Source organism: Chelonia mydas, chromosome 26 (assembly GCF_015237465.2).
Source record: "Chelonia mydas isolate rCheMyd1 chromosome 26, rCheMyd1.pri.v2, whole genome shotgun sequence".
Taxonomy (NCBI): Eukaryota; Metazoa; Chordata; order Testudines; family Cheloniidae; genus Chelonia; species Chelonia mydas.
In genome coordinates, this window is record NC_057859.1 from 5,903,505 (window position 1) to 5,918,999 (window position 15,495).

Consider the following 15,495-nt stretch of genomic DNA (forward strand, 5'->3'; position numbering starts at 1 on the left):
GTGTTGTGTTATAGGGGTGGGTGGCTCAGTAGGGGGCGCTCTCCCCTCGCAGTCAGCACTGGCCCCAGTGCAGCAGTAGGGGGGCCATGCTATTGGGAGTGGGGTGGCCGGCTTAGCAGAGGGCGCTCTCCCCCTTGCTGATCACAATGCCCCAGCACAGCCTCTTGCTGCAGGGAGTGGCGGGAGGGCATCTGCCCCTCCGTGTGGCCCGTGATCGGGAGGCAGGGGGCGTGCAGCCCTGTTGTGAGAGGGGTGAAGGGAGTAGCTGTGCCCTTTGAAAACACCTTGGGATGCCCTTGGGAGCTAGGCAGCAGGGCAGAGCTGCACTCACCCCACTCCCTTTCCTTGCAGGAGGGGCCAGGAGGCAGCCAACGATGCTGTGATGGAGCCTAGGAGCATTTTCAACTACGAACCCGGGAAATCGTCAGTCTTTGACCATCCCAATCCAGTAGGGAGCCTTCCCTGCCCGAGCACCCCCCCCCCCCGTGCCTGCTCTGTGTGTGTGGGGGGGAGGGGCTCTTGGCATTTCCTTTGGCACAGACGTGTCTCCACACACCTTAGCTCCATTATACTGGCTAGCTCTTGGGCTGGGGGCATTTTCCAGGGGGTCTGCACTGACGCAGGACAGCCCGAGCGGGGAAGCGGAGCCCAGGCTGCTCTCCCTCTAGCTGCAGTGGTGTCTCCCTGCTGGAGAAAGCCGCATTGATCTTGTCAGACTCTTGGGATCCGTCCTGGGTCGGCCCCTTGTGCCAGCGCTGCTCCAGGGGTCGGCCCCAGAGCTGCAGCGGGCTGTTTGCCTTACTGTGTCCCGGTCCCGCCTGATCTCTGGCTTGGAGTCTGGCTTGTGCTCCGTGCCACTGGGTGGGAAGGCTGGGAAGCAGAGCCTGAGGCTCCATGGGCAGGGGGGTGACAGCGTGGCCCGGCATGATGTGTACGTGTGTGCACAGGACATTTAGCATGTGTGTGTACGTGTCTGCATGAGGCTGCCGGGGGACTATGCCATGTGCATGGCGTGCCGCGCTGCATGCCCATGCGTTGCTGGACGCTAGCACTCGTGTGTGTGCATGGGAGGCTAGGGGAGACCCTGCCACGTGCCTGGCTCCTGTGCAGGGCGAGATCCCCAGGCTGCGGCTCCGGGAGTGCTGGCAGGGGCCTGACGTAGGAATGTGCTCGTGTGGCTCTCTGTCTGTCCCAACTGCAGGCTGCAGAGCCCCTGGCGGGAAGTGCTGACAGCTGGTACCAATTTCTGAAGGAGCTGGAGACAGGGAGCCTGGTAAGAGCCTCCTGGTGCTCTTCCCCCCCCCGCCCCCCCCCCCGCCATCCCCAAGCTGCTATGGGGGCTGTGGGATTGAGAGGGCTGCTTGCCGCTATCTCAGGTCCCCCAGTGTCCCTCTACCCCCCGCTTCCTACCCCACCTCCTGCTATGTCCCATCAATGTCTTCCCTCTGCAAGGGACTTTCCCTGCGGCCCCCTGAGCCAAACCCAATCCCCCTCTCTGTGGACGCTGAAGGGGTCCTTTGGAGTGCCTGGCTCCCCTCACCTCTAGGCTTGTTCCATGGGATCTGAGTCCAGCCCCCTGTGACACCCCGCTGGCCTCGCTCAGTGTGCAGGCAACCCCCGCAGGGATGCGTTCCCCACACCAGCCCCTCCTAGAGATGGGCTGCTGGCTCCCTGCCCCACGCCCAGGGTGGGCTCACCACCCACCTTACATTGCAGGAACCCTGGGATCCTCCTGGAGGGAGCGAGGTGGCTGGAGAACAGTCAGCGGGAGTGGCAGGAGCACCACCAGGGTGGGCCGGGGAGGGAATGATCCTGCCTCGCTCCCTGGCTGGCGTGGATCCGCCTTCTCCCAGTCCCTGCTAGAGCGGGTGCTTTGCTGACTGCTGCCCACTCGTTGACTTTTGCAGCCTAAGAAGCCCCTGGCAACGTTTCCTGCAGAGCCTCCCCCTCCGTCCCAGCCAATCGAGGTAAGTGCCGTGCAGCTGTGACGGCCGGGGCATGTGCCGGGCACGCGCTAGCAAAGCCGGGGCTGCCCTCCGCCCTGGGGTGCAGCCCAGTGAGCATGTGCTAAAGGCCTGAGGGGGGAAGGGGGTTGTGGCTGAGCGATGGCCCTTCCCCTGCAATGTGCACTCCCAGCCCACCCCGCACAGCTGTTCTGCAGCTGTGTTTACTGGCTTCCATGGTGCTATGTTTTTCCCCTCCCCCGCTTCCACGCCGAGGTCAGGCGGAGGTTTCAACTGGTCAGCAAAGGCTCTGGTGCCGAAAGGGAAAGAGCCGCACCATGGGGCCACAGCGCCGGGGCATCCTCACCCCGTGGAACCGCCACGCCCCGTCGCCGTGGCAACGCCACACCCTGCCAGGGCGGTACCGATGCGCCTTTGCGGTGTCCTGGCGCTGGGGCACCATGCCGAAGTGCATCCCCGCCACCACCACCCCGGCACCGCCGGGCAGGGTCATACCCTGGCATCGGCCCCTCCGTGAGAGCGACCGGGCGGTGTGCCGGCTGGGCCCTGACACACGCTGTCTCCATCTTCCCCCCAACCAGGTGTTGCTGGAGAGAGAGCTAAAGCAGCTAAGCGAGGAGCTAGACAAGGACATGAAAGCCCTGGAGACACATCGGCACCCTTGCAAGGTATCCCGCCTCCACTCCCCAGGGGCAATCCTTTCCGCACAGCTGTCGCTGCTTATTGCTTCCAGCTCCTGCTGACCAGCTGGTGCCCTTTGCCCGCCACATCCTCTTATCTCTCCCACCCTGCAGGACTCGCCAGCGCCTCCTGGGGCCTGTGCTGATCACTGCAGAGCAGCAGGGACTGGTGTTCGTGAAGGGAGGGGTGTTTTTCCTCTTGACTTCACATCTCTGGGCTGGCTCCGCGTGTAAATGACATCCGTCGTGTCAGCACACGGGGCTGAGTTTGCATCCCGACAGAGGGCTGTCCGTTTCTCACCTCCCGCGAGCAGAGCTCCTGCTGGGGCCTGGAACCACGCTCTGCGGACATATTGTCCGTATACAGCCCTCGCTCCTGATGTGCCATCCGTACATACCCTTCCCCAGGATGTTAGCAACCAGTGGGACACTGGCTTTCTTTTGAGACCTCGCGTGATGGTCTTTGGTGAACCACAGTGGACGTACCAGAAGCAGGATATACCTCTGGGCCCCCGTGACAGTTGGTGTTAAGAAGTTCTTGGGTCGCAGGGATACAGGGCCTCTCCCCCCCTCAGGGGGCACTGACTCTAATCCAGCCCCAGGTTGCGGGGCTGGCTGGCTCAGGGGGGCAGGGAGGGGGGTCCACACGCTCACACACCTTCACTCTCCTCAGGAATCAGTCGCTTGGCATTGACCCTGTGCCCAGTGGAGGCGTTGCCAGCAGCTCTGCTCGCTGGCTGGGACAGGCGGGCAGCACCAGGGTAGCCCAGGACCGAGGATAGGGGAAGCTCTTACAGACCCCGCCACCAGGGTGCGCAGGTCACACGGGCCTGAATTGGCTGAGCTAATCCCCAGCAAGAGTCCCACACCGGGCGCCCTGCGGGCAGCGGTGTCAAAGCCTCGTCCAGGCCAGGCGCTGCCCAGCCCTCTCTGCCAATAGCCACGCGGGGTACCCGGCTCTGCCTCTGGACTCACGCTGCTCTCCCTCCCTTCTGCCCCCAAAGGCACGGTCTGTCTAGCTATTTTGTAACACCTGCCCGCCCCCGTAGGCAATTCTCTGTCTAATCTAATCTATCGCCTATCCCCAGATACACTCTTACTTTATCCACCTGTCATAGTTCTAACACAGCGTCACCATAGCGTCGAGGCACTGTCCGTCTGTCCTCCGTCCATCTGCCAGCCTTGCCCTCCCCCTCCCCCCGACCCCAATAAAAAGAATCGGTCCCAGATCCCTCATTCGCCTTGACAAACCCTGGGTTTGGGTGGCAGCTTGGGAGCTTACAGGACACACCTCTGTCCCTCCCTGCCTGTCTCCCCATTTCTCTGCCTCCCCCTATCTCCATGGCCCTGAGCCCCTGGCCCTCTGTCTGCCTGCCTCCCTTGCAGTTGTCCCCCTTGCTCTGCATGGGCCTTGGCGCCGAGACCCCCGGCCTCCCCCCCACAGAGATGCTGGACTCTAGGACCCTGCTCTGGCCCCATGGCTGGCTCTCCCTCCCTGCCGGATGGGCCAGTTCTCCCTGCTGGCTCCTTATTGGCTCCTCTCTGCCAGGACTTAGATCCCAGCTTCCCGCACAAGACAGCCTGTTGGATGATTAATTTTCTCTTTCCCCCCTTCTCTCGCTGTCTCTCCCTGCAGACTTCCTCGGCGGCTCCCTGCGCTTGCTCCCCTTGCCTGGACTCTGCCGCCCGGTGAGTACAGCCAGGTAAAGCGGGGCATTGGGGCTGGCACGCTGGGTGCCCCCGCCCAGGTGCGGCAGCCTTTGGTTAGCTGGCGTCATCCCGCAAGCAGCTCGGTCCGCCCAGCAGCCTGGGGCTGGTGAGCTCAGAGCGGATTACGAGAGGTGCAGAAAAGGGGGGAGCGAGGGAGAGCTGAAGGGATGAGCGAGCGAGGCAGAGAGAGAGGAAGGAAGGGTGTGACAGCAGAAGAGTGGAAGGAAAGAAGAGCCCCTTGCTCATAAATTAAGCATCAAGAGTTAGGGCTCCTCAGAACCGCTTGTTTTGGGCAGCGGGGGTACAGGGGGTACAGCGGGGGTACTTGGGAAGGGATTGGAGGACCAGAGGATTGGTGGCAACTAGCAGCCGGCCTCAAGGGGCCGTGCGGGCCTCTATGCCAGGGTGCGCCTGGGTGAGCACACGCCTTCGAGCGCCCCGCTGCCCTGGGCAGCCTGCTGCTCCCTGGCTGCAGCTCCCAGCCAGGTGCCTCTCCCGGGTCGCATGCCCCCGTTCCGGGGATTTTCCAGCCAGCTTAGTTCACGTTGATCTCTGCCAGGTCCCACCCCACAGCAACGCAGATGTTTCCCAGCATAGGCGTGACCTGAGATCGGAGCCTGGGGTCTGTGCTCTTTCTATGCACTTTCATTTTGGAGCAGATCATCACATTCTTTCAGCGTGATCAGAATCCAGGGCGGTTCCCCTCCCTCTCTCACCATCAGTCACAAGGGCAGTGCCTACAAGGGGTTAAGCAGAATTCCCAGGAAACTTTCCCCGGAAGCCTCAGAGTCTGTCCCTGCAGCCACAGGAATCAAAAACAAACACTCCACTTGTAGGTCCTACCATAAACAATGGGCGGGTAGACCCTGCAAGAAGCCAGGCCTTTGCTTTCCTTCCTGGGGGCTGCAGTGGATCCATAGGGGCCTCCCGGGGAGGAGGGCAGGGAGTAAGTCTCGAGGAAAGTCCACTCCCTGTCTAAGTCTTTGGACAAGGGGGTTATAGGGCAGGGTGCCCCCCATCCGCCAGGTGTCCTGCTCTGCCATGCACCCTCTCCGGAGTCCCACTTGTTTTCCCTCAGCATCATTCAAGTGCCTGGGAAAGTGGTGCTGCTCCTTTAAGAATTCAAAGTTAAACTTTAGCCAAGTGGCTGTAGCCTGCCAACTCCTTGCTGCTGCTGCTGTCTCAGTTCCTGCCGTGCGGGCGGTGCACAGGGAAGGGAGGAACCAGCGCTACCCGCCTGGCTGCCAGGGTAGGAGGCAAACTTCGCGTACCCACTCTGGCTGAGGGGGGCAGGACATGCCGGGACCTGGCCAGGGGAATGGCCTGCAGGGGCAAAGAGAAGGAAGGGAAGTGGCGGGGCAGCTGCAAGGCAAGAACCCGGATTCCTGGCGTTCCCTTCCCCCAGCTGGAACTAGAACCCAGAAGTCCGGGCCCTGAGCCCCCCACCCTGCTCCTGGAGATTCGAAGAGAACCCAGGAATCCTGATCCCCCAGCCCCCAGCCCTAACTCACTAGACCCCACCCTGCTCCCAGAGCATTGAACAGAACCTAGGAGTCCTGACCCCCAGCTTTCTCCTGGTTTGGCTGTGGGTGAGATGTAGGGAGGGGTTGGCTCTCTGGGTGGGAGCAGGGGTCTGGCTCTTTTGGGGCCATGGAGGGAGGAGGGGAAGCAGGCTGAGAGCAGGGGCTGTGTCACGGGTTGCCTGGCAGCCAGGTTGGGCTGGGCCGGCTGCTCAGAGACTCCCCCTGGGCGGCTCCAGCAATGGGGCTGGTTTGTTTTCCATGGGCAGTGGAGGTGGGACCCAGCACAGACACACCCCAGGTCAGCTGCTCCTGGCCACCGCTCTGCACTGGTGAAGTAATGCCGGTGGGTGGCGTCTGTGCCTTCGGCATCCTGTTGGAACCAGCCCCCGGCTGGGCTGGGGGCACACTCTGCAGTAGGCTGCCTGGTAGCTCTCTCCCTTCCCAGACTGGAGCCCCCGTTACCCCGCTTCTCCCCCAGGAACCCACCCCTGCTGAGGGGGGGGGGCACGCCATGCTGTCAGCACCCTGCTTACATTACACCCCCTTGTACTCCCAAGCCAACCACCACTAGGCCCTTGGAATAGGGGTATCTAGCTGTTCCCGAAGGCCTGGCACCGGTCTGAGGGGGGCTGTCTGGGCATGCAGGGTCTGTGTGTCGCTGCATGGGGTGTGCGTGTCTGTGACTGTCGTGGGGGGTGCACATCCCGGCAGATAATCACTCCCTATGGGTCACTAGCCGTGACCTTGTCCCTTGATTTCCTCTTGGGATCGGGCAGGGGCGCCCTGCGGTTTTGGGCCTGGTTATCCACAGAGGCCCATAGTCTCTCTGACTGACTCTCTGCTCCTGTTCCAGCAGCCCGCCGTCTGCCTGCCGTTCCCATCCTGCCTCGGGGCAGAGCCCCCCCGCTGCCCACCACCGCCCACCTGCCAGCCCCAGCATGGAAAGAGGGGGCCTGGGCCTGGCCACGAGCGATTGGAGCAGGTCTCCGCTCAGGAAAGGTGAGGATCTCTGCACACAGGCATGTCCTCCGAGGAGCTGTTCCCCTCTGCCCCCAGAGCCCCGCTGCCGCTCATGCCTCCACTCTAGCCTTCTCCAATCTCTCCTTCACTCATGCTGTCCTGTCTGCTGGGAATCCTCCCTGCAAACCATGGAGCCATTCCCCCCTCTTTGAATACTGCCTTGACACCTGCCTTTCCCCTTCCTCTTTCTCCCGCCCAGCCTCCCCCTCTGGCTCACCTGTGGTCAGACCATGTGCAAGACCCTGCATCCACTGGTCTCATCCACCCCTCTGCACCCCAGTGGCTTCCCAGCTGCCCGTGGCCTCAACCCAGCCATCTAAGGGCTCCTCCCTTTGCGCTGGGTTTTGGGGTGGGGGGAAGGTAGCTGTACTCTTCCAAGCTCCACCCAAAAACCAAGCTCTGCCCACTGGAGTAGTGACCTAGGTAACTCTGCTGACACTTAAGTGTCACTGATGGCATCCGAGCTAACCCGCTCTGCGATGAATGGGGCAGTTCGCCCCTCTCAGAGTGATTGTTTCAGGCTCTCTGCAGACTCAGGCAGAGGTCACTGCATTACCTGCACATGGTTCAAGTTTTCAAGGTTTTCTTCCCAACCACAAAACCATACTCCTTTTTTCACAATGCAAGTGGAGATTCTGGGGACTAAGGCAGCAGCTTGTGGGTGCACAGCTGTCTCCTGGCCCAGCCCAAACCCTGGCTCTGGGCCTATTGTGCTGCTCCACATGCATGGCCTAAGGGTGGATGGTGTCACAGACAGAGAGCCAGTAATTTGGACACTGGCTGGTGTAGACAGTAGCAGAGCTCTGGTCATGTTCACTGGGGAGGAGCTGGACTGGCAGAAATTAAGAAATTTGCTTATTTGAGTCTATTTTGGTAGATGCAAAGGAGTCTGTGTGGCTGTGAGCTGTCAGAAGAATGTTAATAGGCAGTATCAGTGGATAGAGCACTGGAGTGGGGCTCAGAAAACCTGGGTTCAGTTCCTGGGTTCAGTCTGTTGGGTGACCTCAGGCAAGTCACTTCTCCATCTGCCTCAGTTTCAGGGTAAAATGGGGCTAATGACACTGACCTCCTGTGTGAAATGCTTTGAGATCTGAGATGAGCTAGGGGGGCTACTAATACCTTGAGACAGTGAGTCCAGATGGGAGGGGTGGGTGAGAATGATCGTCCTCAGCCTACAGAGAGAGAGGAAGCAGCTCGTCCAAGTTCGTGGCAGAGCTGGGACAAGAACCAGGTCTCTGGACTCCCAGCCACCTCTTCACAGTCTGGGAGAGGTGCAGGCACTCAGAACCCAGGTGTCCTGGTCCTTCCGTCTCAGCCGTGCGGTGCCCTCCCATGCCGGTGGCTGGATATATGGGTGGGAAAGGCAGCCCCACTGGCACCTTGTCTCTTCAGATTCAGAGCAATCCCTGGTATTGGAACAGTGCTGGGTGTCCCCTCATAACACCCGCCTTCCTCAGCCACGGGAGCTGTCAGGAGAGCTGTGAGTGTCCCACCACAGGGTGACGTACTCATCTCCCTGTTTCGTGGTTCTCTGCAGATCCCCCAGGCCACCCTGGGAAAAGCCCCTGGGCTGATGGGAGTGAGCCCATAGAGGCGATGGATGGACCGGTGAAGAGAGAGGACAAGAAGGTGAGGCATGGCCTTTTCCCTTGGGAACGTCCGCCACTCGCAGCTGACAGAGCTGGGACACTGGGTTGGCGAGACATAGGAGAAAGCTTGCCTGTGTGTCTGCAGCTGGTGGGGCAGCAGGTCACTTTCCATCCAGCTCGCGCGGGCCTGGCATCCGTCATTGGTTCTGGGGATTGCCGTGGTGCTGAGTAACCATAGGTGCTACCAAGCCAGCTCCAGGGCTAGGGGGCCTAGACAAGGGAGACTGCTTCCGGTCTGTGTATGTGAGAGAGGAATTAGCCAGTGACTGGGGCTGGCATCTCTGCAGGGGACCCAGGAGCACTGGGAGAAGTGACCAAGCAGTGGGTGGCTTCTGGGTCTCCCTCAGGAACTAGTGACTACAGGGTAGGAGGCTGGGTTCTAGGGACTGGACTTGCCTGGGGGCCTGAGACGAGGACCTTCCTGGGACCCCAGGGCTCTGGCTGTGATCTGATTTGTTTTCACCCTCTTTAACTCTTTCTCTCCCCCACCCCAGATGAAAGCTGCTCGCGTCAAGTTTGACTTCCAGGCTGAGTCCCCAAAGTAAGTGGCACCTGGTGGATCTTTGTTGTTTCCAGACCCGAGGTCCCCTGAGCGGGTCTGTTCCTATCAGTGTAGCCATCCCCCTCTGTCCTGGTGGACCCAGCCACTGTGCCAGCTGTGGAATTGGCCTGTATTTTCTCCCTCTCCTGGGTGGATTTAGTTGGTCAGTTTGAATCCTCAGGGAATCGTCTCTGGCAGGGAGTGGTGGAGAGGGACCTGGCCTATGCGATGCAGGCTAGCCCCTCTGTCCCCTGGCTGCTCCTGCAGAGATAGGAGAGTAGCTGGGGCAGGCCGGGAAGAGGGTGCCGACTGCCCCCTCACTGGATCTAACCTCACCAGAGAAGAATGTGTGGAAATGAAGTCTTCCCAGGGGAGCGATTATGGACCAGAGCAGGGCTGGCACGTCCTGAAGGGTGAACTTAACGCCTGGCTCAGCCTCAGGCTCCATTGTCTGGAGAAGTGGGGGTATGGCCCCTTACGAAGTGGGCATCCTGCGGGACTGGGTCAGCAGCAAGAGAACTCCCTACAGCCAGGGGTTGAGGTGTGTCCCTGCTGATGGCAGGGAGCCAGGACTCAGCCCCGCATCAGGAGTCACAGGCGGGGATGGCCCCGCGGATGTGTCTCGGGGCGAGGGAGCTCCTGGCTGGAGGGGGCAGGCGCCAGCCCCCGGGAAGGGCCTGTGGGCCGTGACGCTAGGCCTTGACCTTTCAGGGAGCTGACCATGCAGAAGGGGGACATCGTCTATATCCACAAGGAGGTGGACAGGAACTGGCTGGAAGGAGAGCACTATGGGAGGGTGGGCATATTCCCCTCCAACTATGTGGAGGTAAGGACGGGGCTGCTCCTGACATGATTGCAAGCCTGGCTGGAGGGGCGCATGCCAGGGCGGGTCCCGAACTCTCGAGGAGAGGGGGACAGACATGCCCAGCTCTCCCATTGCCCCTGGGCACTGATGGCTCGGCGTCAGCCTGGCATCGAGGCTGGCAAGCTGCTCCCTGGACAGTGTTCTCATTCAGCGCTTGGCCCTGGTGCAGGGAGTAATAGAGACGTGCCCTCTGGTGGCCAATGCTGGTGTCACGCCTGCACCGAGACATGGGCAGCCATCAACACCCTCGTCCAACCCCTCCCGCAGCCCCGAGGTAACCCAGACACCAGGACAGCGGAAACCCTGGCAGGACCAGCTGCCTCCCAGTGGGGACCGAGTGCTCCCAGACCCTACAGCTCCCTCCTCCCAAGCACAGCCTAGACCTTCTCTCTGCTGCTGCTGAACAGGCTGGATGTGCCGAGCCGGTGGAGCTAGAATAGACCAGGTGTTCCCTAATAGCCCATTGACATGACTGGCTGATCGCAGGGTACAGGGAGAGAGCCAGCAGCACTGAAAGGGTTAACCCCGTTCCCCTACACCTGGGGGTCTTGAAATGGAACATGCCCCACCCCAGCAGGAGGGGGTGGTATTGAGGCAAGGGCTGGATGGGGTGCTCCGGACAGACAGCTGCCCACCAGCTGCTGCCTTGCTCCGCTTACCCTGCTCCCTGTCTCTCCCAAACAGATCCTGCCTCCCACCGAAGTGCCCAAGCCCATCAAGCAACCCACCATCCAGGTGCTGGAGTACGGAGAGGCCCTGGCCCAGTACAACTTCAAAGGGGACCTGGTGGTGGAGCTGTCCTTCCGCAAGGTACAGAGCCCGCCCGGTAGGGGTGCTGGGCGCGGGGAGCGCAGAACGGTCACGAGGAAGCTTATTGCAGAAGCTGTTACCTTCAGGTCACAGTTCAGTGCCTGGTAATGACCAAAAGTCATTCCCTCCTGACAGCTGTCCAGTGGCCTCTTGCTGGGTCTCAAACCAGTGCCTGGCCCTGTAGCTGGCAGCCTCAGGGAATCGCCCCTGATGGGGCGTGGTGGAGAGGGACCCAGCCTGTGTGATGCGGGCTAACCCCTCTGTTCCCTGGCTGCCCCTGCAGTGTCGTTCTCTGCACTGGTCCCTCCTGGGGACTGAGCTGGGGATGCGGCATGTGTGGGGTGGTGGCGCATCATAGGACTGGAAGGGACCTTGAGAGGTCGTCTAGTCCAGTCCCCTGCACTCTGGGCAGGACTAATTATCTAGACCATCCCTGACAGGTGTTTGTCCAACCTGCTCTTAAAAATCCCCAAAGATGGAGATTCCACAGCCTCCCTGGGCAATTTATTCCAGTGCTGAACCACCCTGACAGATGGGAATTTTTTCCTCACGTGCAGCCTAAACCGCCCTGGCTGCAAGTTAAGCCCATTGCGTCTTGTCCTGTCTTCAGAGGTTAGCATCAGGTGCGCTTGGCCTGAACCTGTTTTGTGGATGCTCAGAAGGTGTCGGTCTCCACAGTGGTCTGTCCAGAGCCCTTCCCCAGTGCTGAATCCACTTGCAAAGAGCCACGTCGCAGTGCATCACCCTCAGGCCGCATGCTCCAGGGGCCGAGCTGAGCCACACCAGCGGCACTCCCCTCCATGGGACAGCACTGCGCAGCCAGCTGGACTGGACATTGCATGACTGGACAGACCAGTGGGGCTAGAGGGGGCAGGAAACCAGACTGGCTGGGCTGTTGGTGCGGCCGGATGGACCTGCTGGAGCAGGAGATAAGAGAACCAGGGTGGGCTGGTCTGTTCTGGAAGGGCAGGAAGCCTCAGGGGCCCATGTCCCCATCCCTGGGGCTCCTAACCTTGCCCCTCTCTCCATCCACAGGGCGAGCGCATCTGCCTGGTCCGCAAGGTGGATGAGAACTGGTATGAGGGACGGATCTCTGGCACCAGCCGCCAGGGCATCTTCCCGGCCAACTACGTGCAGGTGGTGAAGGAGCCGCGGGTCAAAGCCTCAGAGGAGTTCCCCTCCTCCCCAAACTTGACTGCCCCTGCCTCCCCAAGGCCGCTGGCTCACGCAGGCTCACCGGCCCAGCTGCACTCGCCTGGTAGCCAGCGTTCCGATCCCTCGTCCTCCTTCCTGGCGGCCTCTCCCACTGCCCAACGGCGCGGCACGGAGGGAGGCACCCTGTCGTCCTCACCGCGCCATTTCGGCTTCACCTTCCCTGCCTCCCCCAAACTGCAGCATGCCGGAGTCTCGTCCAGCCTCCTCCAGGGGCCCCAGAGCCCCCATCTGGCCCCCAGCACCGCCCTGCTCTCCCCCCTGAGTCTGAGCCCACAGCCTCCAGCCCCCTCCCGGCCACAGGAGAGTCCACCCACTGCAGCGCCCTCCTCGCTCCTTGGGCAGGTGAGACAGTCACGCTTCTCCTTCAGCCCTTCCTTCCCCAGGTCGCCCTGCCCTGTCCTGCCCAGCCTGCAGCGCAAGGACCCCAGCTCCCTCCAGTGCAGATCCTGCAGCTGTCCCAGGACAGCTGGTGAACCTGCACGCGCCCCTGGAGTCCAGTCACCCACCCCTGTAGCCCCCCATGCGTGGGGGTCAGCATCTGTCCTCCGGGCTCTCTCTCTCCCTCCCTTCTCCACACCACGGGGCTAATTCCCCCAGTGACGCAGTAGGCGTGCCCATCCCCTCCACCTCCGGCCCCCTCTCCCGGCGCTGCTCGCTGTTGTCCAGCGCACCAAACTCTTCCCTCTCCCTTGCAGAGCTCCGCCCGTGAAGCCTCGGTACCTGCAGGCTGCCACCTGGACGGTGCTGGGCACCTCCCCAAGGCCCCCCCGTCTGATAACGGCTCCAGCATACAGTGGACCCCGTAAGTGCAGCCAGATCGCTGGCTTCCCCGTCTCGGTGAGGGGCGCAGAGGAGCAGGGACCCCCTACTCCTTTTGGAAGCCGGCCAAGCTGGCCCGGGGAAGTGACCTGTGCCGAGGGCAGACACCCCGCGGAGGTGCTGGGCTGGGACAGTGTCCGAATTGTTACCCCAAACAAGGGTCTTTTCAGAGCCGCTCGCTCAGTGAACTGCGACCAGCGGATGCTGCTGGCGGCTGTACCAGGTCCTCCCCCACATGCAGACCCCCGGGCTGAGTGCCCCCAACATGCCTGTCTCTGTCGATGCAGCGCGGGAGCGGCTGGCGGGAGGGAGGGGGCTCTGCTGCCTCGGTGGGCCTGGCTCGGTTCCTAGCACCCGCCGGGCCAAGCCAGTGCAGATGGGAGCAGGGTCTCACGGGCTGACGGGGCCTTGCAGGTTCCGGGCCATTTATCAGTACAGACCCCAGAACGAGGACGAGCTGGAGCTGCACGAAGGGGACCGGGTGGACGTCATGCAGCAGTGTGACGATGGCTGGTTTGTGGGTACGTTTGCCGGCTGGGGGGAGGAGGGGAGATGCTACCCATGGGAGTGCTGGGGGGAGCAGGACAGGAGCTCCCAATGACTCCAGTCCCAGCCTCTCCCAGCGAGGGCGCCGAAGGGGATGGTGCAGGACTGGCCATGGGGGGGAGGGTGGTGTTGGAAGGAGGTGAGTTTCTCCCGCAGGGCAGCCTCAGACCCCTCCCTCACGGCCTTCCCTGTGTCTTCCCACCCCCAGGTGTGTCCAGGAGAACCCAGAAATTCGGCACCTTCCCAGGCAATTACGTTGCTCCTGTGTAACATCCCCCTGCCCCGCACCCCAGCACGAGCCAAGAGGAAGCTGCAGCTGCGACTCAGGCTCCTGCAGCCGACCCAGAGCCGGCGCCGTGCTCTGAGACAAGGCGAGGAACCAGGAGATGGGGATCGGGCCCAGCCCCCACTCCCACGGACATTCACAGCAGGACCCTTTTGGTGGCTGCTGCTGGGGAGCTCGGCACTGGGACGGGCACCTGCCTCTCCCAGTAGGACCCCGCTTCCCTGTCCCAGTCACTCAGCTCAGCTTCCAGCACTGCCTCTTGGGGCTCCCTCTAACGGAGACCAGTCCCTCTCCTTCCCCCGCCCGTGGGGCTCCCTCTAATGGGGACCAGTCCCAGTCCTTGCCCTCCCCCCTGTGGGGCTCCCTCTAACGGGGACCAATCCCCCAGCCTTACCCCCCATGGTGCTTCCTCTAATGGGGACCAATCCTTGTCCTTCCCCCCCCCCGTGGGGCTCCCTCTAATGGGGACCAAACCCCCAGTCTTACCCCCCGTGGGGCTCCCTCTAACGGGGACCAATCCCCCAGCCTTACCCCTCATGGGGCTCCCTCTAGTGGGGACCAGTCCCTGTCCTTCCCCCTCCCCCCGTCGGGCTCCCTCTAACATGGACCAGTCCCCCAGTGTTACCCCCCCATGGGGCTCCCTCTAATGGGGACCAATCCCCCAGTCTTACCCCCTGTGGGGCTCCCTCTAACATGGACCAATCCCCCAGCCTTACCCCCCGTGGGGCTCCCTCTAATGGGGACCAATCCCCCAGCCTTAACACCCATGGTGCTCCCTCTAAAGGGGACCAGTTCCTGTCCTTCCCTCCCCCCCCGTGGGGCTCCCTCTAACATGGACCAATCCCCCAGTCTTACCTCTCGTGGGGCTCCCTCTAATGGGGACCAGTCCCTGTCCTTCCACCCCCCACCCCGTGGGGCTCCCTCTAACGGGGACCAGTCCCTGTCCTTCCCCCTCTCCCCCCATGGGGCTCCCTCTAATGGGGACCAGTCCCTGTCCTTCCCTCCCCACCGTGGGGCTCCCTCTAACAGGGGACCAATCCCCCCGCCTTACCCCCCGTGGGGCTCCTTCTAATAACCAGTCCCTGACCTTACCCCCACATGGGGCTCCCTCTAACATGGACCAATCACCTAGCCTTACCCCTAGGGCTCCCTGCTTCCCCATGGGGCTCCCTCTCATGTGGCCCAGTCCCCCATCCCTGCCCCCAGGGCTCTCCCTGGCAGGGAGTCTCACCCTGTGCCCGCCCAATAGGTATCTCCCAGTCTGTGCCTCGCTGCAGAAGGTGTTTGCATCCTGCGGGAAGGGACTGTTAGTCCTTTTTCTCCAGCTGAACCCCAAAGCGGGACGCTCCTTTCTCCCTGGGGAGGCACAGAGCGCTATATCTGCTCCACCACGACCTCTGGAGGGAAGCGGGCACTGAGCCTGCCCTCTGCATCTCCATGGACCCAGCGAGTTGTGCTGAACCCTGTGCGTGCATGCGGCTGACCTCGGCAAGGTCGCTGTCCTCTCCGGTCGCGGGGAGGGCAGACTCCTCGAAGCTGCCTGTAAAGGGCCGGCTCACGTACCCGGAAACCTGATCTGCTTGTCCTCTGTTATTAAAGATCAGCCTCACCCCATGCGAAGGCCCCGCCTGGTCATCTTCAGGGACGGGCGGGAATCCATGCAGCAGGGCAAAGGGCAGCTTGTGGTGGAACCCTGAGGCAAGGGCAGACGCCCTTATTGCCAATGCCAGGATGCACTGAGTGTGATAGACCTTCTCTGAGCAGCGGGCAGTGCCCTGGCTGGGATCCCTGTGCTCCCCTTGCCCTCACGCTGAGTGCAGTCACTTCGGTTCTGTATCAGGTAGGCTGCTCGCTGGTCACCCCATGC

General features: G+C 62.0%; 1 protein-coding gene across 11 annotated transcripts in view; it reads left to right on the forward strand.

The window, feature by feature from the left end:
* SORBS3 (sorbin and SH3 domain containing 3) overlaps positions 1 to 15,242 on the forward strand; it is a 36,607-nt gene extending 21,365 nt beyond the window's left edge. For 8 of the 11 annotated variants that reach the window (XM_037886313.2, XM_037886308.2, XM_037886306.2 and 5 more), the window contains exons 9-22: positions 352 to 448; positions 1,202 to 1,273; positions 1,908 to 1,967; positions 2,546 to 2,632; positions 4,281 to 4,333; positions 6,731 to 6,876; positions 8,435 to 8,526; positions 9,041 to 9,087; positions 9,799 to 9,913; positions 10,637 to 10,762; positions 11,798 to 12,319; positions 12,673 to 12,779; positions 13,211 to 13,317; positions 13,551 to 15,242. In XM_037886313.2, coding sequence (XP_037742241.1) covers positions 352 to 448; positions 1,202 to 1,273; positions 1,908 to 1,967; positions 2,546 to 2,632; positions 4,281 to 4,333; positions 6,731 to 6,876; positions 8,435 to 8,526; positions 9,041 to 9,087; positions 9,799 to 9,913; positions 10,637 to 10,762; positions 11,798 to 12,319; positions 12,673 to 12,779; positions 13,211 to 13,317; positions 13,551 to 13,612 — 1,693 coding nt within the window. In that variant the 3' untranslated portion in view covers positions 13,613 to 15,242. The remainder of the gene's footprint in view (positions 1 to 351; positions 449 to 1,201; positions 1,274 to 1,907; positions 1,968 to 2,545; positions 2,633 to 4,280; positions 4,334 to 6,730; positions 6,877 to 8,434; positions 8,527 to 9,040; positions 9,088 to 9,798; positions 9,914 to 10,636; positions 10,763 to 11,797; positions 12,320 to 12,672; positions 12,780 to 13,210; positions 13,318 to 13,550) is intronic. The other 3 variants (XM_043536286.1, XM_043536287.1, XM_037886305.2) reach the window with 1 other exon arrangement.
* Positions 15,243 to 15,495: the final 253 nt, after the last annotated feature.